General features: G+C 34.7%; 1 protein-coding gene across 2 annotated transcripts in view; it reads right to left on the reverse strand.

Annotated features, from left to right (window-relative positions):
• Positions 1-269: 269 nt before the first annotated feature.
• The window catches only part of PPP1CB (protein phosphatase 1 catalytic subunit beta), a 36,191-nt gene continuing 9,258 nt past the window's right edge, over positions 270-27,202 (reverse strand). For both annotated transcript variants that reach the window (XM_070449916.1, XM_070449919.1), the window contains exons 3-9: positions 18,580-18,711; positions 16,764-16,994; positions 14,708-14,812; positions 13,207-13,278; positions 8,992-9,143; positions 6,197-6,331; positions 270-4,021 (exon numbers count right to left, since the gene is read on the reverse strand). In XM_070449916.1, coding sequence (XP_070306017.1) covers positions 3,917-4,021; positions 6,197-6,331; positions 8,992-9,143; positions 13,207-13,278; positions 14,708-14,812; positions 16,764-16,994; positions 18,580-18,711 — 932 coding nt within the window. In that variant the 3' untranslated portion in view covers positions 270-3,916. The remainder of the gene's footprint in view (positions 4,022-6,196; positions 6,332-8,991; positions 9,144-13,206; positions 13,279-14,707; positions 14,813-16,763; positions 16,995-18,579; positions 18,712-27,202) is intronic.

Consider the following 27,202-nt stretch of genomic DNA (forward strand, 5'->3'; position numbering starts at 1 on the left):
AGTATACTAAAAGGCACACTATTTTAATAACTAGTAATAATTATAATTAGTATAATAATATGATAATTTCAGATGCTTAGTTTTAGTCTCACTGCTCTCTCAGAAGATTTTTTGGCCTGTACATCCACTGAATTACTCAGCTTTAGAAAGCTGCAAAAATTAACGCATTATCTTACTTGGTGAGCTCAGGCCAGGCTTAACAGAAAGCCTCTAGGGAGAGACCTTAGGTTCCCACCCTTTTGTACACAGTATCAAAGAAATGCTGAGTCTGTGAGCTTCAGGAAGTTTATTATCACTCTGTTTCACATATGTACAACACAGACCACACAACACACTTATAACCTTCCACACTGATACCCCAAATAACGTGTGTTACAAAGATTTTGTAACATTAATTGGCAAAGATCCCTAAGAGGAAAAAAAGCAAAGATTTATGGCTACTTAAGAATAAAGTAGAATAAAAAATAACTGTTTCCCTGGTGGCTCAGACAGTAAAGAATCCGCCTTCAATCCCCGGTGGGGGACATCCCCTGGAGAAGGAAATTGCACCCCACTCCAATATCCTTGCCTGGAAAATCCCATGGACAGAGGAGCCTGGAGCGCTAGAGTCCTTGGGGGTCACAGCTGGACATGACTAAGCAACTAAAAACAATGTAAAAATAAGGTTTAATAAAACACTGACCACCTGTAAAGAAAGAAACAATGAGAAATTAAAGAATTTTATGATTTAAAAAGTCAATCAATGTAAGAAGAGGTGGTAGCTAAAGAAAGTAAATTTTGAGTTAAAAATTTTTTCTGATCAATGGATTTATTTAGAAATTCTGGCATTCAAATGTATAGGTAAAACTTGAACAAGAGATCAAAATTTCTACATTGCATCTAAATTTCACTTTTGTTGAAACATTTGGGACACAGTATTTCTATGTCAGGCAACAGGTACAGTGAGGCTGTTAAGTATCTTTTCAGGCACAGTTTTTATTCATGGATGGATTTACAAGGAACAGAAGATGTGGATTAAATCACGGTAGCAAGAGTAGAGTAAGCCTGCCTATTTTCCTAAACTAAACACATGTGAAAGAAAAAATTTGGGTTTTTTTTTTTTGGTTCAAAAGTTACAGTTGCCAAAGAGAAAAAGGAATGTATCTGAACTTATAAATGGAGATATATTTAAGTTCTTGGGCTCAATATATTAATAATATACTTTTATATATTCTTAACAGACATCTCCAGATGCTCCCGGTTTTCCCTCAGATGAATTTTTTAAAAAGGCCTCTAACCTCTCATACTTCCGATTAGTCACTTTTTTTAAACTTTAAAATTCTGCTTGCAGGTATTTTGACCCAACATTTTGAACAAACCAGTCTTGCTGATCAAGATTAAAACTGGTCCCTAGGCAAAGTTAAAACAGTGAATGCTAAAGCTTCAAATATTTGTAGTTGATTCTTTCCATTCAAGAACAGAAATTGACCAACATAATCCATGTGATCCATCACATTATCTCAGTTATCTAGTGTGTTCAGTGACTTTGAATGTCATGACATTTAGAATAAAGATAAATTTGAATATAGAAAATCATTAAAATTCAGAGAGGAAAAATGACATAAATTAATGACAGGGAAGAACAATAGAAATTAGTGACGCTAGAATTTTAAATACTCTTCTCCTAAGAAACAAAGTTTTATTTATTTCAAGTAACAGTGTTACCAAGCAAGTATCTGTAATGAACACAGTATATGAAAAGAGGCTGTTAAAAGTGGTTTGAAGACTGAATAATTTTAAAATGTGATAAATTTTCATTCTTCAAATGCCATGACCAATATTAATTTGCTTAATTAGTGACTATTCAGTATTAACCTGACTAAATTATTGTAAAAAGTCAGTATACAGGATTCAAATTAATGTGTTTTGACTAATACTAAAATTAATAAAAGACTGCCCTGTTTTCTCCCAAAGGCTTATTTTCTAGACCCCACACTGTGACTACCAACAGTACATCTAAAATTCTATTAAAAATTGTTGTTCAACTTACTCTTCAGTTGGAAAGATATTTAAATCACATTAGATAAAAGCCTGTTTGACCTAATATATCATAAGCAGTATATGAACAATTTTTAAAAAGAACCAATTCAGCATAAAAGATATCAAAAATCTATTTGAATAAAATGTGTTTAAATGTTTCACTGTAAAGGAAAAAAAAGGACTAAAATAACCAGTCAGGCTTCATATCAATTAGACAACTTTTACTAATGAGAAAACTACATTTAAAATGTGCTTTAAAACAAAATGGAATTAGAAAAAAAAAAAGACATATGCATTTGATAGAACTTTGCACTGTGCTGAAAATCAAATCTCCTGCAGTAATACAATATGCCAATTCTTAAGATGTAAGTTAATAGAATTCTCAATTTACATTTTCAAGACGATATTAAGGTCAAGAATTTCACATGTATGGTAGCATTTATAGGAGGGCATTTATAAATATGATGTCCATCCCTATGAAGCTTACAAATTTGACAATGCTCAATAATAGCTTTTAGAATCACATCCAAAAGTGTTGCACCCAAAGAATTACAAATCAGTATCCTGTAAGTTCTCCTAAAATCTTTATGTTGACTTTTCTACTCCTGTCATTTGTTAATACTACCCTTAAAAAAAAAGAGAACAGGAAAAGAAATGCTGCAATAAACCCTTGATCATGTACAGAAATTATTGCTACTATAGTTCACTACAAAGCATGTCTATACAATATATGAATTTTGATCATGAAAAATCAGAATAAAAATCTTTAGTGACATAAGCCTTACAATCGTATACAACATTCACATGGCAATATTAGACAGTCAAGCACCCAATACCCATGGTTGACAAATGTCCCACTGACCAGCATTCATATAAATACATCCTTCGTACAGAGGGAGAAAAAATAGTGTCAGCTTTCCAAGGCTTGTCAAAAAAGGATTCTCATGTTCTGTGGATCTAAAAAAAAAACAACAAGAACAAAAAAAACCCCAAAAAACAAAACCAATGCAGGTGAGGGTGTTACCAGAAAGTTAAGCATGCCAAAAAGGTGTTTCGTGCGAATTAAAACCTAAAGCCAAGATACCACATAATCACATTACCAACTAGTTGGGTATACTAAATGAGCCTTATCTTAAAGTTAAATGAAATGCTACTGCACAATAGAGCATCAATAAGTTAAAATTAGAGTGCACAAACTCAAATCAGTGGCAATTTCTGTATGAAGCAAAATATTCACTATCAGCTGTAACGGTTGCCCAAACTGATTAAATCACTCAATTGGACAGTTTGCATATTTTTAAAAATATCTCTAAATTCCTTTTTACTGTAATGAGGCATAAGTTTTCTTAGTAAGATCAAACAGGTACATAAGTAAATAAGCAATGGAAAATTAATAGTTGATGAATGTCTTCAAAAATCTTCCCACATTGCACTTTTTAAAATGTTTGGGGAAAAAATTTAAAGAATTTGCCATTATTTCAGCAAAAACAAACAAACAAAAACAAAACAAGCCCAAAATAATTAAACAACCAAGCAACACTAAAACCACATTACACAGATGGATCATCATGCTTTCATCTGGTTTAACTATCACATCTAGTTTAACTGGGATGCTTTTCAGCTTTAAAAACTGTGATACGTGAAGATGTAACTTTAATGGGTAATTCTGAATTTGGATTTAACTTTGTTGAATATTATAACAGAGTATACTTATTACAATACAGTGTAGCACATCTTTCTATTAGAAAAAAATTTAAGATCCTTTACCCGTCTCCTTAAGTTAAAGGTGTGACATCATAAAGGGTGTCAAATGGCTGGATGGTTTTACAGTGCACACTTAAAGATCATGAAGTATGTCCTTAACAAATCTGATGGTTTCTTTACAGAGTTCCTTTCTTCACCTTTTCTTCGGTGGATTAGCTGTTCGAGGTGGAGTGACAGGACGTCCTGAATTCAGTCCACCATATTGGTACTTAGCTTTCTTTTCAGATGGTTTCAATATCTTAAAGTGAATAATTTAATAACAATGTTACCTTTTTCAAGTACAATAAGTTTAAGGAAATTATTGTTACATAGTAGGCTTCTCGATAAATTACATCAATCGTAAAATTGTAGGAAAAAAATAGCAAAGTTTTACAATCATTTCTCACATTTAAAAAGTATCAAAATATAAATAAAAAGTACAAATGTCTGAATATCTGAGTATTACTGTTATTGGTCATTTCACTGACAATTTAGTGACAAAAGCTCAAGTACACAAAACCCATCAAGTATTCAATCCTTAGATCTAAGTATAAAAATTTTCAAACTAGTGTATCTCTGTGATGAGGAAAAAACGCTAAGTCAAAAGACCCAGGTTCTCATCATAATTCTCCTATTTATATAGAGGGTAATTAGTCACACATTCTTCAGTCTTCATTTATTATGTGTATACAGATCTTTCATTTTTAAAAAGCTATATTTATTATGTGTCATAAAGTTCACCATTTAAAATGCAGAAAGACAACAATTTTTAACATATTTACAACTATGAAACCACTGGTATAATCTAACACTAGAACATGTTTGTCACTCCAAGAAGAAACCTTGTTCCCCAAAGCACTCACTCACTCTTTATTTTCATTATTGACTGCCCTAACCCCCTTCAACTCTAAGCAATCACTACTTTACTTTCCTCTATTGAACTGTCTTTTCTGGCTATTTTAAATAAATGAAACCAGACAATTTGTGCTATTGTGACTGGCTTCTTTCACTGAGATAATGATTTTAATGTAGCATGTATAAGTACTTTATTACTTTTAATTGCCAAACAATATGCCATTTTACAGATACTCCACATTTTGTTTATTCATTCTTTAGCTGATGAACATTTGGGTTGTTTCTACCTTTGGTTATTATAAATAATGTTCCTATTAATATGTATATATACATGTATTTGAGTACTGTTTTCAATTCTTTCAGGTATATACCTAGGAGTGGAAATGCTGGGTCATATAGAAACTTTATGTTTAACTTTTTCAGGAACTGACAAACTATTTTCCAAAGTGGCTGCATCATTTTCCATTCCCACTATCAATATATAAGGTTCCAACTTCTCCACATCCCCAGCAATACTTTGGTTATATGGGGAAAACACACACACACACACACACACACACACACACACACACACACACACACACACAAAGAAACAAACTATTAATACAATTCCATTATGGCAAATGTTGAAGGATATGGCTTGGTTACTACATTTAAATTCTAAATGAGAAATCAAACATTTGGCATTCAATTGTACTAGCTGATAGTAATGGAAACCCCTCTTATATTTTTAAGGAGAAATATAGTGTGTTAAGGACAAAAAATGAAGTTATTTTAGTCCATGAAATAAGAATGATTAAGTAGCATGCTAAAGCTGGTCTCTTTTTAAAATGTAAATGTTTCTATAGTCACAAATGGATAGTTTAAGATTCGGAAGGTTTTTCTAGGTAAATATTCTACATCATTTTCATCAGAGTTCATAAACTCTTTCTACTCAACAACTGTCCCATCCATTCATCTTGCAAAAGAAAACAAAATCTGAATTCACATTCTTTTAGTAGCGAAGCCACTACCCAAGGATTCATACTGGAACTTACCAATTTAAACACATGCCATCAAGAATGACTGACATGACTTAGGTTTCCTAAGACTCTGAGATATATACCTGAAAGACTGAAGTATTTGTGAAGGAAAATAGAAATCTATAGGGAGTCCAAGAGTGATAATTACTTCTGAATAAAACTGTTTTCCTATACTTGCTCAAGGAAAGAACACAAATCTGAAAGAAAATTCTTCTGAATTTTAAATTCGATTTCTATATGTTAACTTATAGTTACCAAAGGGGAAAAAGAGTAGGGGAGGGATAAATTAGGAGTTTGGGATACAAACTACTATATATAAATTAAACAAATAACAAGGTCCTACTGTACAGCACAAGGAACTATATTCAATATACTGTAACAAATCACAATGGAAAAGAATATAAAAAAGAATATGTATGTAACATTTTGCTGTACACCAGAAACTAATTCAATATTCTAAATCAACTATACTTCAATTAAAAAGATTTCCAGTTGTTAAAAATTTATATTTAAAAAGAGAAAAAGAAGAAACAAACCAAATCACACATATAGCATACCTGAAACGAACACATCAAAGTTTCATCCACACTCATCATTCCACCAGCATTATCAAACTCGCCACAGTAATTTGGGGCTGAAAACAGGGTTACCAATTGTCGCTTAGCAAAGAATTCATATCCATCTTCCACAACCTGGCAGAGAAAAAGTCAAAAGGAAAAAACATTTATGTATCTTTTAAAATTTTCAGCCATCAGTACTAATTAAGATGAATGTGACAAAGACCTGAAAAATACAAACCCTTATTTGGTTTGGGAAGCCTGATTTTTATTCTTAAACTTACCCTGAGAACATTAAAATTGGCTTTCTTTTTCTATAAAGGCAAGACTTTAGCTTAGATGAAATAAAATTTATGATTACTGAAGTTTAAAAATACCATTTCAAGTGTTCTACTACCATTCTCCATATGCTAATAGGAACAGTGTCTAAAGGGAGTTGAGATACCAAATACTTCTTAGATGATGGCATTATGGTCCAAATATAAAATCCTTAATTCAATGAACAATAATCAGATAATAAAAGATTATGTTATGAACATTTTTCTTCATCTACTTTCTAATTTCCTATCAGTACTACAAACATTGAAAACTTTACTAAGCTGAGTTTAATTTACACAGATCGTGCTACTACAAATTAGCTGCCTATAGATTTTTATGTGTGTAACTCTTTCCCTTAATGATTTAAGATGATTTCTAGAATCTGTTGTCAATTCCTCAGTGAATTAAACAATTTATGTTTCTCAGATCTACAACTTTGAGAGGTAGGCAATGACATGTAAATATTTTCTATTTATTTACAGAACAGGTAAAAATATATTTTGAAGTCTTTTATGTATTCTATGATTAAGCAAAATTATCCTATAATACTTGGAGAAAGCACTTCCACACTACCATCTACATTTTTATATAATTCCTACCTAGGTATCAGGCACACGTTCCTGTTGTTATTACTTCATGGTGAAATTTAGGTATTAACCTTTTCTGTTAAGCCCTTGGCCATCGTATCGACTCCAGCTCAGCATACTGCCTGGCATTCAATACGTCCTTTTAGTTCTTAGTTTGCTTGTTCATATGTTTATTTATTCACATATTAACCAAAAGAACAGGTTTTTTTTTTTTTTTTAAAGGAAACTTTGTGTTGTTTCCCATCATAAGTCTCTTAATTTCAGAGGTAACAGGCTTGAAAATAAGCAGAACAGGAGTTGCAGGTGTCTAGAAAACGACCATGGCATCCATCACTGCATGGGAAATAGGAGGGGAAAAAGTAGAAGCAGTGACAGATTTTATTTTCTCCAAAATCACTGCAGCCATGAAGTTAAGACACTTGCTCCTTGGAAGGGAAGTGATGACAAACCTAGATAGAATATTAAAAAGCAGAGAAGGCTGAGCGCTGCAGAATTGATGCTTTGGAATTGTGGTACTAGAGAAGACTCTTGAGTCCCCTGACTGGAAGATCAAACCAGTCAATCTTAAAGGAATCAGCCCTGAATATTCCTTGGAAGCTCCTTTACTGGAGCTTCAGCATCCAATACTTTGGCCACTTGATTCAAGGAGCTGACTCACTGGAAAAGACTTATGCTGGGAAGATTGAAGGCAAAAGAGAGAAGCAAAGGATTGAGATGGTTAGACAGCATCACCGACTAAATGGACATGAATCTGAGCAAACTCTGGGAGACAGCGGAGGACAGAGGAGTCTGGTGTGCTGCAGTCTGCAGGGTCAGAGTTGGACACAATTCAGCGACTGAACAACACAACAAGAAATCTCATATAAACACAATGCTCACTGATTAAAAGACAACTTTGCCAAAAGCAAAGAATTTGGGGATATGACTTCATTCAATTGAACTAGAAAATTTTAACAGAATAAAGGGTATGTGATATACAACATGTATAGAAAATGAGAAGCCTGTCATCTGTGTTATCACATAGGATCACACAAAGAGACGTGTGAAGCAGTCAAGGTTTATGGGGCACAAAGCTGCAGAAAAAAACTATTTAAGTATATACAGCATATAAATAACTCAATGAAGTTTACCTTAATAAACAAGGAATCTTTAAATATTTACAAATTTAAAATATGTAAGCAGCTAAAAAAGATTTTTAAAAATGCTTTTCAGTGTATTTCAAATCAGTTATGTTCTAGAGAGCATGAGGACTGGATATTTACTTACCACCCTGATTCAATAATTACCAAGACTTTTCTACATTTACTTCATCTATCTCCTGCTCCTTTTTCTGATGTATTTTAAAACAAAACATCTTATCACTACATACTTGAGCATGCATTTCCGAAAAATATGGACATCGTTCTTATATAACAATACAATTCATCGCAGCTAAAACAATTAACAATGACTCCTTGGTATCTAACACACAGTCTATAATCAAATCTTACCAATGATTTAAAAAATGTCTTTTTAGAGTGTGGTTTGTTCTTATCAAAATCCACACAATGTATTTGTTATCTATAATATGTAACTATCATATTAAAATGGGATCAAATATTTCTAGAAGATTACAGACAAGCACTGAACAATTTGTTAGTATTGCCATACACTACAAAAATATATTCCTTTGAAATCTTTCCCCTTAGAGGGTAAGAAAAAGTTAACTAATCATTAGGTTATTAATTGTGAAATCAAGGTATAGGATTTAAGTAACTCTTCTGTTTTCCTTGTAATAATTAGCTTTCTTAGATCTCAATTTTCAAAAAACAAAAACAAACAAACAAAAAGACATAGACCTGGATGAAGTTAATAAATACCAAAACATCCAAAAAGCTTTGTATCTCATACCTGATGAGCTCGACAAATCAAGTCTAAATCATGACGATTCAGAAATTTACTGACTACATCAGCTCCAAAAGTGAAGGAAACACCGCGATCATTTTCTCCCCATCCTTGCACATCCTTATCTGGGTCAGACCACAGCAAATCACAGAGCAAACCTTTAAACGATAAAAACACAGCAACGAAAAGACAGAATTTATAAAGTAAAGTATAGCTACATCACAGTTCTTCTCCTGTCCTTCTACCTTTTAATAAATACTGTCAATCATTGCACCTAGTATCCCAGCCTATAAAACTCAGCCATTTTTTGTTAAAGTAACCACACATACAATGTTGCCTGGCTTAAGGTAGTACTCCCCAGCCCTTGAAACAGGTAAGAAATATATGAACGGAATGCTCTAAACATGATATTGGAAAAGGCTCTTCATCTTTTGTCTATAGTCTCTCTGTATGGATACCAATTGACTCAGCAGCATTTCCTGAATAATTTCATCCTTTCCTTACAGAGCTACCGATCCTGCTTCTGGTGCTATAATCTATTCCATTAATCTACTTTATCACTGAGACATCAATACACTAGAGCTTTTAAATAAATCTTTCCATTTAGTAGGCCTATCCCCACTCAATAATTTTCTTCAGGACTGTCTTGGTTACTTTTAATCCTTTGTTCTTCTACATATAAACCTCTGAATCAGTTTGTCTAATTCTGTGAATCCGACTGAGATTTCATCGTAACTACATTTGATTTGAGGGAAGAAATCAATTTGATTTGAGGGAAGAAAACATTTTCTACAAAAGCCTGAAAGATTTAAATAGGGTATGGAGGAACAAAATCAAATCAAATCCTGGACTTTATAGTAATGTTTCAGGCTTAAAGAAAAAAATAGAGCTAAAAATATTTAAATATTAGTGACAGAAGATGAGATGCTTGGAAGGCATCACTGACTCAATGGACATTGAGCATGAGCAAACTCCTGGAATATGAAGTCAAGTGGGCCTTAGGAAGCATCACTACGAACAAAGCTAGTGGAGGTGATGGAATTCCAGTTGAGCTCTTTCAAATCCTAAAAGATGATGCCGTCAAAGTGCTGCACTCAACATGCCAGCAAATTTGGAAAACTCAGCAGTGGCCAGAGGGCTGAAAAGGTCAGTTTTCATTCCAATCCCAAAGAAAGGCAATGCCAAAGAATGTTCAAACTACTGCACAGTTGCACTCATCTCACACACTAGCACAGCAATGTTCAAAATTCTCCAAGCCAGGATTCAACAGTACGTGAATCTTGAACTTGCAGATGTTCAAGTTGAATTTAGAAAAGGCGGAGGAACAAGAGATCAAGTTGCCAACATCTGCTGGATCATCGAAAAAGCAAGAGTTCCAGAAAAACATCTACTTCTGCTTTATTGACTATGCCCAAGTCTGTATGGACCACAACAAACTCTGGAAAATTCTTAAAGACAGGGGAATACCAGACCACCTGACCTGCCTCTTGAGAAATCTGTATGCCGATCAGGAAGCAACAGTTAGAACTGGACATGGAACAACAGACAGGTTCCAAATAGGGGAAGGAGTATGTCAAGGCTGTATATTGTCACTATGCTTATTTAACTTATATGCAGAGTACATCATGAGAAACACTGGGCTAGAGGAAGTTCAAGCTGGAATCAAGATTGCCAGGAGAAATATCAGTAACCTCAGATATGCAGACAGCATCACCCTTATCGCAGAAAGTGAAGAACTAAAGAACCTCTTGATCAAAGTGAAAGAGAAGAATGAAAAACTTGGCTTAAAACTCAACATTCAGAAAACTAAGATCATGGCATCCGGTCCCATCACCTTACAGGAAACAGATGGGGAAACAGTGGCTGACTTTATTTTTTTGGGCTCCAAAATCACTGCAGATGGTGACTGCAGCCATGAAATTAAAAGATGCTTGCTCCTTGGAAGAAAAGCTATGACCAACCTAGACGCATATTAAAAAGCAGAGACATTACTTTGCCAACAAAGGTCTGTCTGGTGAAAGCTACGGTTTTTCCAGTAGTTATGAATGGATTTGAGAGTTGGACTTATAAGAAAGCTTAGTGTCAAAGAATTGATGCCTCTGAACTGTGGTGTTGGAGAAGACTCTTGAGAGTCCTGTAGACTGTAAGGAGATCTAACCAGTCCATCCTAAAGGAGATCAGTCCTGAATATTCATTGGAAGGACTGATGCTAAAGCTGAAACTCCAATAGTTTGGCCACCTGATGCAAAGAACTGACTCACTGGAAAAGACCCTGATGCTGGGAAAAATTGAAGGCAGGAGGAGAAGGGGATGACAGAGGATGAAATGGTTCGATGGCACCACTGACTCAATGGACATGAGTCTGAGTAAACTCCAGGAGTTGGTGATGGACAGGGAAGCCTGGCATGCTGCAGTCCATGGAGTCACAGAATCAGACACAAATGAGCAACTGAACTGAAACTCCAGGAGATAGTGAAGGACAGGGAAGCCTGGCATGCTGCAGTTCATCAGGTCAAAAGAGTTGGACGTGATTTAGCGACAACATCTTCATCATTCTAATGGTAGTATAAATCTTAGGAGGGACTGAGACCATCTTGGGAATATCAAGAAGACCAATAAATCTACTCTGAGAAATCAAACATTTAATACCCAAGCAGAGAAGGAATGAACAGTAAGTATTGGAAAGGTATTGTCAAAACAAGAGATTAAAATAGTAGATCTCCTGAAAGGGTAAGAATTAACCTAGAAGTAGGAAATGGTTAAGCTTCAAGTACAATGAATAAATGCTAAGGGAAGACTTTTAGAATGAGTTGGCGTCAAAGATTTTTTTCAATAATCCATATACTAATACAGCTTATAACAAAAGGAGACCTTCATCTTGAATCACAATATAGCTTATCTTGGTAGGGGAAGTATCTGAAACATACTGTACAAATGGTGGCAATATACTTAATTTCTACCATCATTTCCTAAGCTCCTGTCATAAGAAACCCACCAGTATAGTAAATCCACTAGGATGGTCTCAATTTACAAGCTCTTTCAGGTTTCTAAAGAATCAGAAGCTGATTCTTTAAATATACACGCAGCTCTGTAATGCTCATAGTTCCCAGTCTGTTTGCATAAAAACAGCAGTGACGAGGTTAAGATACTATTCTATAATTTTTATATGACAAAATAACTAGAATGTAGTTGGCTTTCAGGACTATCTGGAAAATGCAACAGCCTGGATGCATACAAAATCAAATAACCATTAGCAACAACAATGTGGAGTTTTTCAACCTTAACGGAATCAAGACAAGAATCTAAGAGTCAAGGTTTAATGTTTATAGTCCAAGCCCTAATGAATAAGTATTATAATCATTAGGCTATTGTTTCAACAATATTAATTTAGAAAATAAATGTCTAAATATGACAGACAATATGAAAGCTCAAAATGGCCATTTCATGGCATCTCAAAAACTTCCCATTAAAATGGAAAGAGAAATCTAACATGCGATCTTTGAAACTGATTTATGCCTGAACTATACCATCAACAGGAACTCTCAAGATGTAATCACTTGAAATTTGTATTGTACCTTATTTTAAATAAATACTCTATTATTACTTAAGTACTAGCTTCTATCAGTCAAATATATTCTAAATTACAATCAAAATCTGGAAAAATGCATTTTTAAAAAATAATCAACACAAAAACAGTGTTACTCTGTTAGGAGACAATGTACTGCAATATGTCAGTGGCTTACTGATAAAAGAGGATCCGTACAACTGTTTATATGGTTGATGTTTAGTCATGAGTAGCATTCTGAGTGATATCATTATGCTCTCAGTATGCTTTAGTACACGGAGCAAAAAATAGCAAGATATTAGGCAAAAAATAAGTTTGACAGAACCATATTACAGTTATAATAAAATCTAAAACTTCTGTACTATGGGGAATTAGTGGAGAGTGAAATATTTTGTATTATTCCAAGTAATCTGTAGTTAGCTTACTGACTACTAAAACAAAGCTCTATTTATTACACAATACAGTCCTACTTTCATTAAATATAATAAAATTCAAATATGCCAACATTTTACATTAAAAATTGATTAACGGACTTCCCAGGTGCTCCCAATGTAGGGGGCACAGGTTTGATCCCTGGTTGGTGAACTAAGATTTTACATTCGGCATGGTGTGACCACACACACAAAAAAAAGATTAAACTTCTTTATATACTTAACCTGTATCAGGGACATCAGTGGGTCTCATAATTCTCCGTATCTGCTCCATAGATTGCAGGTCTGGGGACAGTCCTATAAATGAAAACAACAGTCACAGTACTGATATCTAAAAAATTTTCACTCCAAATAAAAAGCATTTAATCAAAGTAGATTCACTATGTGAAATTAAAGATACTTTCAAGCATTCCTTTCAATGTTATCTTTAAAACACTGGGTTATTAAATAGAATCCCACCTTGATATAAAAGGACATTATGATTAGGTCTTCGCTATTTTTCCCTACCAGAGAAATAAAACTCCTTTTCATTTCAAAAGATTTTTCAAGGAAAAAATCCTACCACTTTTCTTTCTTTCCAACCACTCCTTGCCCTTCACAGGAAGGCACTCAATTCTAGTCCTTCCTACTAAGAAGTTTGGCCACTTTTTACCACTTAATCATAAACATTTCCTAAATGTCTAGTGTTTACAATGTTTCAACTAACATAGTAAATTATGTTCTATCTAAAAATAAACAACTTATTACCTCAGGCTAAGACACATGCATCTATCTTTTAGCACTTTTCTACCTTAATTCTTTCTACACACTGATGAAAAACTATTTTTATTAAATTATCTCCCTGTGCAAAAATCCAATGTGGTTATTAAACCACTCAACAAACTCCTTTGCCCAGTGCTCACATCTCCAAGATCTGATCCCATCCTTCTCCAATATGTATCTGACATTCTAGTTGGGCCAGCCCTCACATAGACCTTCAACTAGAAGACTCTCACGTCCTTTTCATCTCCAAAACCCAAGCTTCCATAAATGTTTGCTCAACAATTCTCTCCTTTCCTGATTTTTCATTATAATTATTGTCAGCAAGTACCCTGACATAAATTCCTTTCACTGCTCAATTATCTGGTTTGAAAATATGTTTTATCAACAGGTTTTAAAATCAAGATAGCCAGATCATATACTAACTATATATTTTCACAGTATCCAGCCAACTGCTAGACACATGTTAGTTTTTCAAATAAACTGTCATATGTTCATCATTCTATTATTACTTTTAGGACTAAAGCAGACATAAAGCAGTACTAAAGCAGTACATAAAACCTAGAACTCTTGGCACGTGAGAATATTAAACTCAATTATATGTGGATTCTGATGAAAGGCATTTAATAGAGACAGGAAAATAGTCATGATCCTCACATTTTCACTGATATTTTTCTGTCAAAACTGAGGCAAAGGAAAGACATTTTTTTCAAACAAAACTCTGGTCATCCTCCTCATATATGAAATTCTTTAAAGACAAAATACTAAATCTGCATTTTCATTATGTATAAATAACCACAAATTTCTAGTTATTAAAAGATGTTTTTGGCTATGTTTAAAACAGTTTTAATCACTTGAGTTTTCAAACAAGCACTGCTTTGTTTTCCCACAGCACCTCAATAAACATAGGCCCTTTCTAAATAAGGAACGAAGAAGAAAAGTCCGTAAGGCAGATTTACTAGACTACCTCCATGACAACAGAAGATCTTCTCATCCACAATGGCAGCTATAGGCAGACAGTTGAAACAATCAGTGAAGGTCTTCCACAACTTAATATTAAATCTTCGTTTGCCTAAAAAACGGACAAGCAACAGAACAAATATAAAACTGTTCTCATTAGTTATTCTCACAGCCACAGACTTATACATGATTTCAATTTTCTTTGTTTCACCTAGCACTTGTTTTTTTCTATAATGAATGTCACTTGTATACTTTTAGGGTAATACATATAATAAACATTCAGCACTTTCAGTAAAATTATGAAGACTAAAAAGATTTTGCCAGGTGTTTTATAAAACAAATCAAACATTTTTGCCTTTTAAGATCACTATAATATAGCAACTCTAAACAATCTAACAGGTTATTAATTTTTTCTGTTCAACATGTTAAATACCTAGCCAAATAAGTAAGCAGAAGTGAAAAGTGTGCCTCTGGAGACTGTCCGTTTTGACTCTAATGCATTGGTAACACGGTATACACTTGCTGCCAAGAAAGGAGAATTTCCAAGTGCTTAACTTTTGAGTAAATTTCTACTTGGCACCATAGCAAGGATAAATAGAGACACAAAGGCTATAATTTTCCTGTAGTCTAACATAAAGAACTACAATGAAGACAATCTTAAATGCATGTTCACCTTTTTTGAGTTACTGAGTTTTCTGAATTTGGTAGTAAGTTGCAACAACTAACCAAAGGGAGGAATAAACGACACAAAGCCCTCATTGCCTATGCCATAACCTTTCTCTCAATGAACAAGTGTAACTGAAAGTGTTTACAAGCTGCTCTCACATACATTTCATTTGATTTCTTTTCTATCCTTCAAAGTATTCAAGTCCATATTTTATCCTTTAATAATACACCTCTATTTCTGATATAGCTTTAGAGAAGTAGTTATAGCGTGGTGTACTACAATCCACTTCCTGTCTACTCGTCTGATTTAAAAAACTGAAACCATACACTACACCTTAGAAATAAAAATGCAATATAAAATCATTCCGACTAGAATGTAAACTCCATAAGAACTAACGCCATCTCTCTTGAGCACTGTTGCATTCCTAGTATTTAGAATAGTAGCTGGCATATAATACATCATCAAAAGTTTGTCAAATAAATGATTACATGAATCAAAGATAGGAGTTCTAATAGCTCTACCATAATTAAGGATGGAAAAAAGCAAAAATAGATTCTAATGGAGAATTCAGCACTGAAAAAAAATTCCATTTGAAAATCATTGTTAATTGGTTCTAACTTTTAATTAATCAAACATAGGTTCATTTACTCTGTTGTTAAGTTAGTTGCTCAGTCGCGTCAACTCTTTGCGACCCCATGGACTGTAGCCTGCCAGACTCCTCTATCCATGGAATTCTCCAAGCAAGAATACTTAAGTGGGTTGCCATTCCCTTCTTCAGGGGATCTTCCCAACCTAGGGAAGCCCACTCACTCCCATAACCTAACCAAAAAAAAGACCGAAGTCAAATGTAAGGGGTCATCTGTAACACTCAGAAATACCACAACAGCAAATCAGTGATTTCTTATTGATGAAAAAGAGTAAAATAAAATAAGGACATCCCAGAGTAAGCAACATCCTTATAGGTACAGATTAAAATTCTAATAAACTCCAAATTTAAATAATTTCATAGAACTTCTCAATACTTTTTGTGACACAGGTTCAATAAGAATTTTTACCATATCACAAGAAAACTAAAACCTTAACGGAGACTAGAAACAGGCTACTTACTATCTGTAGTGACCTCTGTTCCACTTGGATATTTTTACTACATAAACTAATTATAAGAGAGCCTTTCAGCTGAGTAAGCTGCAGTCAACCTGAAACAACATGACCGAGGAGATCCTACGGAACCTATTTAACTAATAACATGTTTCCCAGTTTCAGGTTCCTCTTCCATGAAAGCCTCTCGGGCTTCTGCTTGATCATATTTTTTTAAAACTCCTGAAAGAACTCTTCTGAAACAGAAAACTATTAGAGAATTTTCCAATTAAAAAGAAATGTTTTTATTTTTACTTACATTCATCATAGAATCCATAAATGCGATTGATGCTAGCACACTCATGGTTTCCTCTTAAGAGAAAGAAGTTTTCTGGATATTTGATTTTATAAGCCAACAGCAAGCAGATTGTTTCCAAAGACTGCTTTCCTCTGTCCACATAATCTCCTAAGAAAAGATAGTTGGCTTCTGGGGGGAAACCCCCATATTCAAATAATCGCAGTAAATCTGTATACTGTCCATGAATATCTCCTAAAAACAGAAAAAGCCAGTTTCAGAAAGTTTACGTTTACTGTGGTAAAGCAGCTTCTATGAAATGATTCTCAATGTTTATACCCTTATGTAATCCTCTCTCCTGAATGCGGGCTGTTAACTAGAGACTTACTTCTAACGAAGAAGATACTGCAAAAGTGAGATGGCCTGTCACTTCTGAGACTGGGTTACAAAAGATTTTAGCTTCCCATCTTGCTTGCACTTTCTCTTGCCTTCTCTCATGCTCGATGATGAAGCTACCTTATGGAGAAGCACACCTAATAAATAACTAAAGGAGGCCATGGGCCACCAGCTCATTAGGAACTGAGGTCTTCAGTCCACTGGCCCATAAGGAACTGAATCCTTTCACAATTGAGCCTTGAGATGATTACAGGTCCAGATGGCATCTTGACGGTAGTCTTGTGAGAGACTCAAAACCAGAGGATCCAGCTAAGCTCTGCCTGAATTTTTACCCCACAGACACTGTGACATGATAAAGTAATGTTGTTAAGTCACAAAGTTTGGGGGTAATTTGTTATATACGAATACAGTTACATTCATTATCTGGTAATTTAACTTAGGTCCACTTTTTTTATGCCTAGTAGTGAGTGAACAGCAAAAACTTAAGAAATATTTAGTATAAATAACTTCTATTACTTGCAAATTAGTTCTGTATGAAAGCATGTAAAGACTATCTTGTTGAGACTATTGAGTCACTTAAATTTTAAGATGACTTTTAAATTGCTTTATTTAAATTCATAGAAGGGACTGATCATTTCTACACAATTTCAACTATCTCTTCAAAAGCTGCTGGTTAAGTTCATTAAAGCTATGTGATAAATACTAACAACTACTAAAAGAAAAACTGCATTATGAAACCAAAAGTCAGTACAATATATTATACATACTACATCCTACAGTTTCATAAACTATAGAAAAATGTTTTTCTGTGCCAACAGTTTTTCTGACTGCAACAATATGTCAACTTAAGGTTTAAGTTTTTGCCTTTGGCCAAAAGCCACTATAAGACCTGAAAAGATCAAATACAAACTGTATAGTTATATAATCTTCAAAATAAACAAAAACAATCAAAACTAAGTTAGAAGACCATGATACTGCCATATCTGCCCCCAAAATTCTATACCTGTGTACTCGAATCCATATCCTTGATAACAATAGGTTAACAATTTTTGACATTTTCCCCCCAATTTCATCAGAGTCCCAGATTTGTTTTTAAGTTGCATCTCACTGATTACTAGTGAGTCTGAGGATGTTATGTTTACTGGTCATTTGAATCTCTTCTACAATCTGCTCCCACTCATTTTTTTTTATTGTATTGTCTTTTTCTTATTTTTAAGAACTCTTTGTACAGTGTGACCAGCAATCTTTTAATCTGCTGTATATATAATCAACATTTTCTTCTCATCACTAACTTGTCATTTTCTCAAAGTCTCAACTTCTACAATTGTATGTAATAAAACCTAGCAAACCTTTTTTTCACCAAACTTTTTAGATGTTTTCTCTAACTCATCTTCAGTGTAGTGGATTCAAAAGAGATTGTTTCCAACTTTACCAATTTACATACCACAAATTTTCAGTGGTGCTTCCAATTCCAAAAGAATAGGCTGGCTGAGAAAGATCTCCCGAGACTTGATACATAAGCCCCGAACTTCTGCTTCAGTCATCTGTACAATTTTTCCTGGACGACATCCTCGTACTGGTAAACAGTAAATAAAATGGTCAGTTTTCTAAAATTTATCCATAAAATATTAATTCTAAAAATAGGAGTCATGCCTATATTCTGAATATCAGAAGATTCTCATAAGCAGCAAACTACCAGATACCCTGTTGTGTTCCATGGCTAATAGTAGGTTATCCCATGATCTTTGGCTTCTATCTTCACTGTTGCTGGTTTCCAATGCTCCTTAAGGCTGCTGCCATAGAAATGTGGTCTTCTTTGTTCTCCAGTGGTCAACTTGAGGCCTTGCAGCTCAAGTGACTAAAACTCATTAATTAATACGGTTCCCAGTAACTTCTGGGATGGAGTGGGGAAGAACGGTCCATGGAGAATTTCCTTATTTGCCCTATTGGAAATGAAGTGAAAGTCGCTCAGTCATCCATGGAATTCTCCAGGCTGGAATACTGGAGTGGGTAGCCTTTCCTTTCTCCAGGGGATCTCCCCAACCCAGGGATCAAACCCAGGTCTCCCACATTGCAGGAGGATTCTTTACCAGCTGAGCCACACGGGAAGCCCTTGCCATGTTGAACTGAACTTGTAATCATTCCCTCTCATTATTACTTTCCCTACTGGCTCTTTCTCTTTAAATACAGTGCGAGCTGCCAATCTTATTTTGAAAAAGCATTTATTAAAGAAAACAGACTACATTTTTATATACCCCCATGACTTCACATTTACATTTTAGTCCATACATTTCTGGCTAAAAATTGCTGATTCCTTTGTCAGGTTGAAAGAGGCTAAAAAAAAAAAAAGCCTCTAAACCTGCAAAAGCCTATTCATATATATATAATCTATTAATATAGTAATATAACATAGAGACAATGTTGAAATGTGTTTTAAGCAAATATGACAGTTAGACCATTTCTGAAATTCAAACAATAATCAAAACTGCTTTTACTATGGGAACTTAGCTTTACTTCTACAGTAAGTACTATTCTCAATCAATTAACTACTTTCTGTAAACATTTGAATTTTTTAAAGATGAAGAAAGACACAACTTTTTATCTTCTGCTAAGTATCTAAAATACTAGCTTAGATTCAACGTCCTGCAATAGGAACAATTATTAATCTTGGTACAAAAACGTAAATGTGGGAAATGATGATTACAAAAAAGGTTTTACCATCAGTGCATCAAATACCTATCTATTTTAGTTTTAGGAGGTAAAAAGTATTCTCCTTGAAGGATTAAAGGTTTCTGGGGGTTTTCAGATGACAAACACACACCTGAAAGTATTTACAGGTAACAGCAATGGACAAGACAAAGTATTTTGGGCTCTATAGAAGTTTCCACAATTTCTGCTGTGATTCTGTAGTAATAAAACACTTCTTGGTTATCAAAATTTAGTTTTAATTTGATGACAATGATTATTAAGCAAATTAGGACTAGTGTGGGTCACTATGATGTGTTAAAGTGTCTAAATTCCAGTGGTGAATATTTTATCTCATATTTGCTTTATTTCCTCTGTAAGCTCCATCTTTAATTCTGGCCTCCCATGTAAGTAATTTAAGTTACTATTAGGTACACTTCAACTAACATTTTTACAGGGCTAAAAATACTTCAACTTTCAAGTCATGCTAATCCACAACTAAAAATTTACCAAAACCTCTTGTGTTTCACTGCATGCTTTTTTTTTTCTCCCAATTAATATCTCTAAAAGTTAGGAGATACCTTGCAATCAGTACTTTCTTAAAATTGTAATTGGTAATAGCTCCCCTACCCTCCACAGGCAAATAAAACAGCAACTTTCATAATCAGTCACTTCTAAAAGTTGATGAAGTTTAGAGAAGCTAAAGGTTCTTCCAAAAGCTAAGCTTCTGACACGTGACCAAGTTTTAGGAATACATCAGCAAAATGACTGGGAGAATAGGGTAGATGGCTCAGGGCAACCCCACTGTCTTTCAATGCAAAAGTCATGCTCCCACCAGTGCAGACTCCAAGACTACCAAGAACACTTCAAAATTCTCAGTTATCTGATAAAAAGGAATAAATCAAGGCAATCTGTTACACGGGGGAACTAGATCATTATCACAATATTCATGAGGAATTACATAATTTGGGTTTATGAACCTAGACCCAAGTGTCTTTAAATTATGAAGATACTATATATCTGCATAATTAATTTAGTGCAAAGCAACTTCACATCGATCATCTCATTTAATCCTTTGGTTTCCCGGGAATTAAAAAGGGAAGTTACTACTTACATTCTACAACAACAGAAAGAGATTAAAATAATTTGCACAAGATTACTAGAGGAGTAAAAAGCAGCAGAAAGGGACTGAGAACAAGGTCTTTAAACTCAACAGTCAATGCTCTTTCTAGTCCACCACATAAAATTTTTTAGTCAAAAATTTTCCAGAAAAAAAAATTTTTTTCAGCAGGAGAAAAGTGCAAGCCAGGTGAAAATTTTGTTACAGCAAATATCTACTGTACTATTACTGTTTAAAAATCGATTGAGCTATTATATAAAGTACACTTTATATGTATACCCCTAGGTAAGCACCACCCAGATCAAGACACAGAATACTTCCAGCAGCCCAAGGCTCCCTTAAGCCCTAACCATTCAATGATAATGCCCCAGATTACTATTCTTATTTCTTTCAGCATAGATTAGTCTAACCTGTTTTTGAATTTTAGATAAATGGAGATTTATAATATAAATTTATAAATAGTATACACTCTTTTGTTCACTGTCATCTGTGAGATTCATGCATGTTGTATTTAGCAGCCATTTGAAGTATTTTCTCATACAAATACACCAAAATATATTTATCTACTCTGGGTCATTTCCTGTTTGACGCTATTATGAATGCTGTGAATATTCATGCATATTTCTCTTGGTATACCTATAACAGGAGGATTGCTGGGTCACAGGAAGACTTAGCTTTATTAAGAAGCAGATCCACCAGTTTCCTAGAGTGGTTAAACCAATTTACAGTCCCACCAGCAATGCTGCTCTACCTCTTTGTCAACAATTTTAGTCAATTTGTTGGGTGTAGTGATATTTGGTGAGATTTTGGTTTGCATTATGCTCAATAGGCCACTGAGACATCCTTTTTTGTGTGAAGTTCATTTTAAGTCTTGTTCATTCTTTAAAACTGGACTTAATTGATTTGTAGGAATTCTTTACATACTCCAGATGAATTCTTTGTTGGATATATTCTAAGTATCTTCTCCCAGTTTCAGTTCAGTCGCTCAGTCGCATCGGACTCTTTGTGACCCCATGGACTGTAGCACGCCAGGCTTCCCTGTCCACCACCAACTCCTGGAGCTTGCTCAAACTCATGTCCATCAAGTCAGTGATACCATTCAATCACCTCATCTTCTGTTGTCCCTTTCTTTTCCTGCCTTCAATCTTTCCCAGCATCAGGGTCTTTTCCAATGAGTCAGTTCTTTGCATCAGGTGGCCAAACTATTGGCGTTTCAGCTTCAGCATCAGTCCTTCCAATGAATATTCAGGACAGATTTCCTCTAGGATGGACTGGTTGGATCTCCTTGCAGTCCAAGGGACTCTCAAGAGTCTTCTCCAATATCACAGTTCAAAAGCATCAATTCTTCTGCACTCAGCTTTCTTTGTGGTCCAACTCTCACATCCATACACGACTACTGAAAAAACCATAGCTTTAACTAGGTGAACCTTCGTCAGCAATGTCTCTGCTTTTTAATATGCTGTCCAGGTTGGTCATAGCTTTTCTTCCAAGGACAAAGTGTCTTTTAATTTCATGGCTGCAGTCACTATCTGCAGTGATTTTGGAGCCCAAGAAAATTTTATTCTCAATGTTACTTTTAATAAACTGATATGTTAATGTATTTAAATCCATCTTAAATTTTTTTTTTGGGTGTGTGTCTTACATCAGGTTCAAGAAATGTTTGCCTTCTCTGAAGTATTTCCTTATGTTTCCTTTTAAACCTTTTAGATACTTTAGTGTTTAGCCTATATCATTCAATAATCTACCTTAAATTAATTTTGTGTATGCTGTGGAATAAAGGTCAAAATTCTTTTTCTCCCAATTTAAATTTTTTTTCCTTCCAATTCTATTGAGATATAATTGGCATACACCTCTGTATAAGTTTAGAATACCACAAAATGATTATCACTATTAAAGTTTAGTGAATAGCCATCATCTCACATAGAAACAAAATGAAACAGAAAAAAAGCTTTTTTTTCTCTTGTGATAAGAACTCCCAGGTTCCACTCTTTCTCTTTTATGGCTATGCATGTAGCTTGTGGGATCTTAGGTCCCCCCCATCAGGGACTGAACCTGGGCCCTCTGCAGTGAAAGTGCAGAGTCCTAAGCCCTGGGCCGCCAGGCAACTCCCTGGGATCTACTCTCTGAACAGCTTTCATATATAAAATACAGCAGTGTTGATTGTAACTATCATGTTGTATATTACATACCCAGTATGTATCTCATAACTGGAAGTTTGTACCTTCTGACTACCTTCAATCAATTCCCCTCCTCTGGTAACCACAAATCTGATCTTTGTTTCCTACAAGTTTGTTTTTGAAGTATACTTGACCTGCAACAGTGTTAGTTCCTGGTGCAACACAGTGAGTGATTTGATATTTCTATACATTTAAAAATGATCACTATAAGTTTAGTTTCCATCTGTCACCATAGAAGGGTATTGACTGTATTCCCCAAACTGTACATTTCACACTCTTGACTCATTTATTTTTCAACCGAGAGGTCTGTACCTCTTAACCTTCCTCATCTATTTCTCTTAGCCCCCACTCCCTGGCACCATCTGTTTGTTCTATCTATGACTGTGTTTCTGTTTCGTTTGTTCACCTGTTCTGTTATTTTAGCTTCCGCATGCAAGTGAAATCATCTAGTATTTGTCTTTGTTTGTCTGACTTATTTCACTTAGCAAAATACTGTCTAGGTCCATTTCTGTTGTCACTAATGACAAGATTTCATTCTTTTTTATGGCTAATAGTCCACAACACAAACACACACACCATATCTTCTTTATCCATTCACTGGATAAAGGGCACTTAGACTGTTTCCACATTTTGGCTATTGTAAATAATGCTGCAAAGAACACAGAGGTGCATGTGTCTTTCCAAGTGAGTGTTTCTATTTTCTTTAGATATATACCCAGAAGTGGAACTGATGGATCCTACAGTAGTTCTGTTTCTAATATTTTGAGGAACCTCCATTCTGTTTTCTGTAGTGGCCGCATCAATTTACTCCCCACCCCCAACAGTGCACCAGCGTTTCCTTTCATCCATATCCTTGCCAACGTTTGTTATTTGTTTTCTTTTTGATAACAGCCATTCTGACAGGTGTGAGGTGACATGTTAAACTTTTCCATTGTCTTCCGTTGCCTTCTTTCTGTATCCCCCCTTTATTTTTTCTCTCTTGGCACTGCAGAATTTCCATGCAACTATTTTCCCCTAGTTTACTACTCCTCCATTCTGCTGTTTCTAATTTGCTGGTATGTAAACACAGCTACCAAATTCTTAATTTTAGTTAACATATTTTTTTGGTTATAGTTTCCAGGTCTTTGATAAAATTTTTCCTTTCCTCTTTACTTTGAGCATATTAAATCAGTTACCTTAAAGTCTGTGTGACATTTCTAACGTATGAATTATATAAGGTGGATTTATACCTTTTTTTCTTTCTTTCTTTTTTTTTTGGTCAATTGAACATGTTAGCATTCCTGTACTATTTCACTGAATGAAATACTTGATTATGGATGAGTAATTGTACTAGTTTTTTTTTTATGACATCTTCTCCATAGAGGGTTGCTTCCTTTAGCAGCAGAAAGCATGTCAATAATGCACCCACATTTTCGTGAGGGCTGGTCTATTTCATTTTGCCCTCAATCTTGGCCATAATGGAGGTCTCAATGGAAAACTCAGGGTACAATATAGTCTCTCTTACTTTGTTAAGTTTGAACTTCAACTTTTGCCACTCGGGTACTGGACGACAGTGGAATCTGCTCAGATTCTTCTGGGTTTCTTAGAATCTTCTCTTGCATGTGTGTATCTTAGAAGTCAATGACTTTAGGGGGACTCGACTACAGATTCTGAGGTTAGAGTCTATGTGATTCTCTTCTCTTTAGGACTTAAGTTTCAACTGCTTTAGTTGCCCCAGACTTCCACCTCTCCTTTTTAGTCCTTTAAGATTGCCACTTTTTATTTGGAGTCTATTCCCCTATGCCTCTAGGAGTGACTGGTGAACTTCTTTTCTCTTAAAGATCAAAATCCTCTGCTCAAGTGAAAACAGTAAGTACACAAAATATGATTATTGGGTATATACTAGAAATTCATATGATTTTATAAAGAATTTTGAGAAATACTTTGCCAAGGACTAGACATTAAGTGCCATAACCCCATATATTATGTCAATGAATCAGTCATGCAACTTAGGTGTGAGCACCAAGGTATCCTGACTCCTGATAAAGCAATCTTTCTGCAAAATGTTTACAACTGAAAGGGGGGAAAACACTAAGGTCCAAGGTCAAATTTGGCCTTTTATATATTTTTAATACCAATTGGTGGGGGAGGTGGGAAAAAATAATACTTTGTTACACATAAAAATTACATGAAATTCAAATGTTAGCATTCATAAATGAAGTTTTACTGGAACAGAACCACTCTAATTCATTTATGTATTATCAATACCTACAGGTACTTTCACGCTACAATGGCAGAGTTGAGTAGCTGTGGCAGTAACTACATGGGGTACCCTCATGGCTTTGCATTGTTTCCCAAGGTTCTAGAAATTGCAGAGATACAGCTATAACTCAACAATGTCTTGAGTGCCATTTTATTTTACTTTTATTACTAGTGCATACTCATCATGTCAAAGAAAGAAAAGTGGAATGTGAATGTCTAAGGCATAATGGAGTGTAGGTTATTTTGTTACTGAATGAGACTACCAGGCATTATATTTATGACTTTCCAGCTAAAATAAAATATGTGTTAACATTAGGAAACTGAGCACTCATCACAATACTCCCAACTCACAGGAAAGTAACAAAACTAAAAAAAATTTAAACGGAATCTCATCAGCAGAATTTCTTCACAAGAATAGAAATGAGGCTGCAATGAAAGTAAGTTTCCAACTGATTAATGTATTAGCAAACAAGGAAAGCCATTTACTAATGGTGACTTAATTAAATCATGTTTGTTTGGAAAAGCCAAAGAAATATGTCCCCAAACTATATTTATTGAAGTCTTTCTATAAAAACAGCTCTTGAAGAGTTGACAACATTGGAAGCAACATCAATAATCAGTTAAAAAAAAAACAATTTTGAGTGGTTTTGTTGGCTCTTGATGAGTTCACAGATAGTTCACAGATACTGCCAATACTTATTTGTTGCTTATTTGAGGAGCCAATACTGAATTTGAAATGATGGAAAATTTAACCTCTATGAACAGTATGAGTGGAACAACCACAGGCAAGAATATTTTTAAAGAGGGACTTCCCTGGAGGTTCAGTGGTTAATACTCCATGCTTCCACGGCAGGGAGTGGGGTGGGGGTGGGGAGCAACATAGTTTAAACCCTGGTGGGGAAACTAAGATGCACAGTCCACACTGTGTGGCCTAAAACAAAATTTTTTTTCCCAAAGAAGCCAACAAACAAACCCAAAACAATGATGGAGGTAAAACTATGCATGGAGCAGAAAATGACTTAGTTGGATAATTTTTAAAAACTTGTAAAAATTGAAGCTATTTAAATTATGGTGCAGTTACTGAGTGGAAAGATTTTAATCACACTGTTGAATCAGCAATACCAACGGTATACTTCATTAGCTCTCATAAACCTAACCACTGTCAGTTCCACAAATGTTTGTGAGAAACAAAAGCTGAATATTCTGACTTGCCCTACCACAGAACAGTTCAGTAGTTCAGTATTGAAGTTTTACTGATTTTTTTTTTTTTTTTTAAGGCTCAGGGCTGATGCTGAAATTTTTCTGAATGGAAGAGTAACCCCCAATCACTGCTATCAAACAGAGAGTAGGTTTTATAAATTAGATTTTATTACAAACCTAATAATGTTTCTCAATAAAGCCTAAAATTAAAATGCAAAAAACCCCCAAAAAACAAAAAACCTTGTATGTGAAACATATACTATGCTAAGTCACTTTAACAACTAATGTTGCCTGGGTCACAAGCAAATGTCAGGTTGCTTTATACAGTTTCAGGGCTGTCAAAAGTTAAAGCAAGTGAGATTTTTACTCCCTCCCAGTTTTGCACTGAATACTATTTTCTCAGCTCAAACCACAGTTCTAACAGCATTCATCAGATCTTAGTGCTAATGCAAAATATATCAAAATTCATTTACTTGTGCAGGTGAGGAGCTTTCACCTAACCTTTCCCCGGAATTGATTAATCTGTAATGCTAAAACACAAATATTAAGAGAGAACTAATAAAATCCTATGAATACCTTCCAAGTGATGACTAAAATCACTTAACTAAAACCATATGCTTGTGGATTGACAGTTTTGGCACTAC

The sequence above is a fragment of the Odocoileus virginianus genome, chromosome 2 (genome assembly GCF_023699985.2).
Source record: "Odocoileus virginianus isolate 20LAN1187 ecotype Illinois chromosome 2, Ovbor_1.2, whole genome shotgun sequence".
Lineage (NCBI taxonomy): Eukaryota > Metazoa > Chordata > Mammalia > Artiodactyla > Cervidae > Odocoileus > Odocoileus virginianus.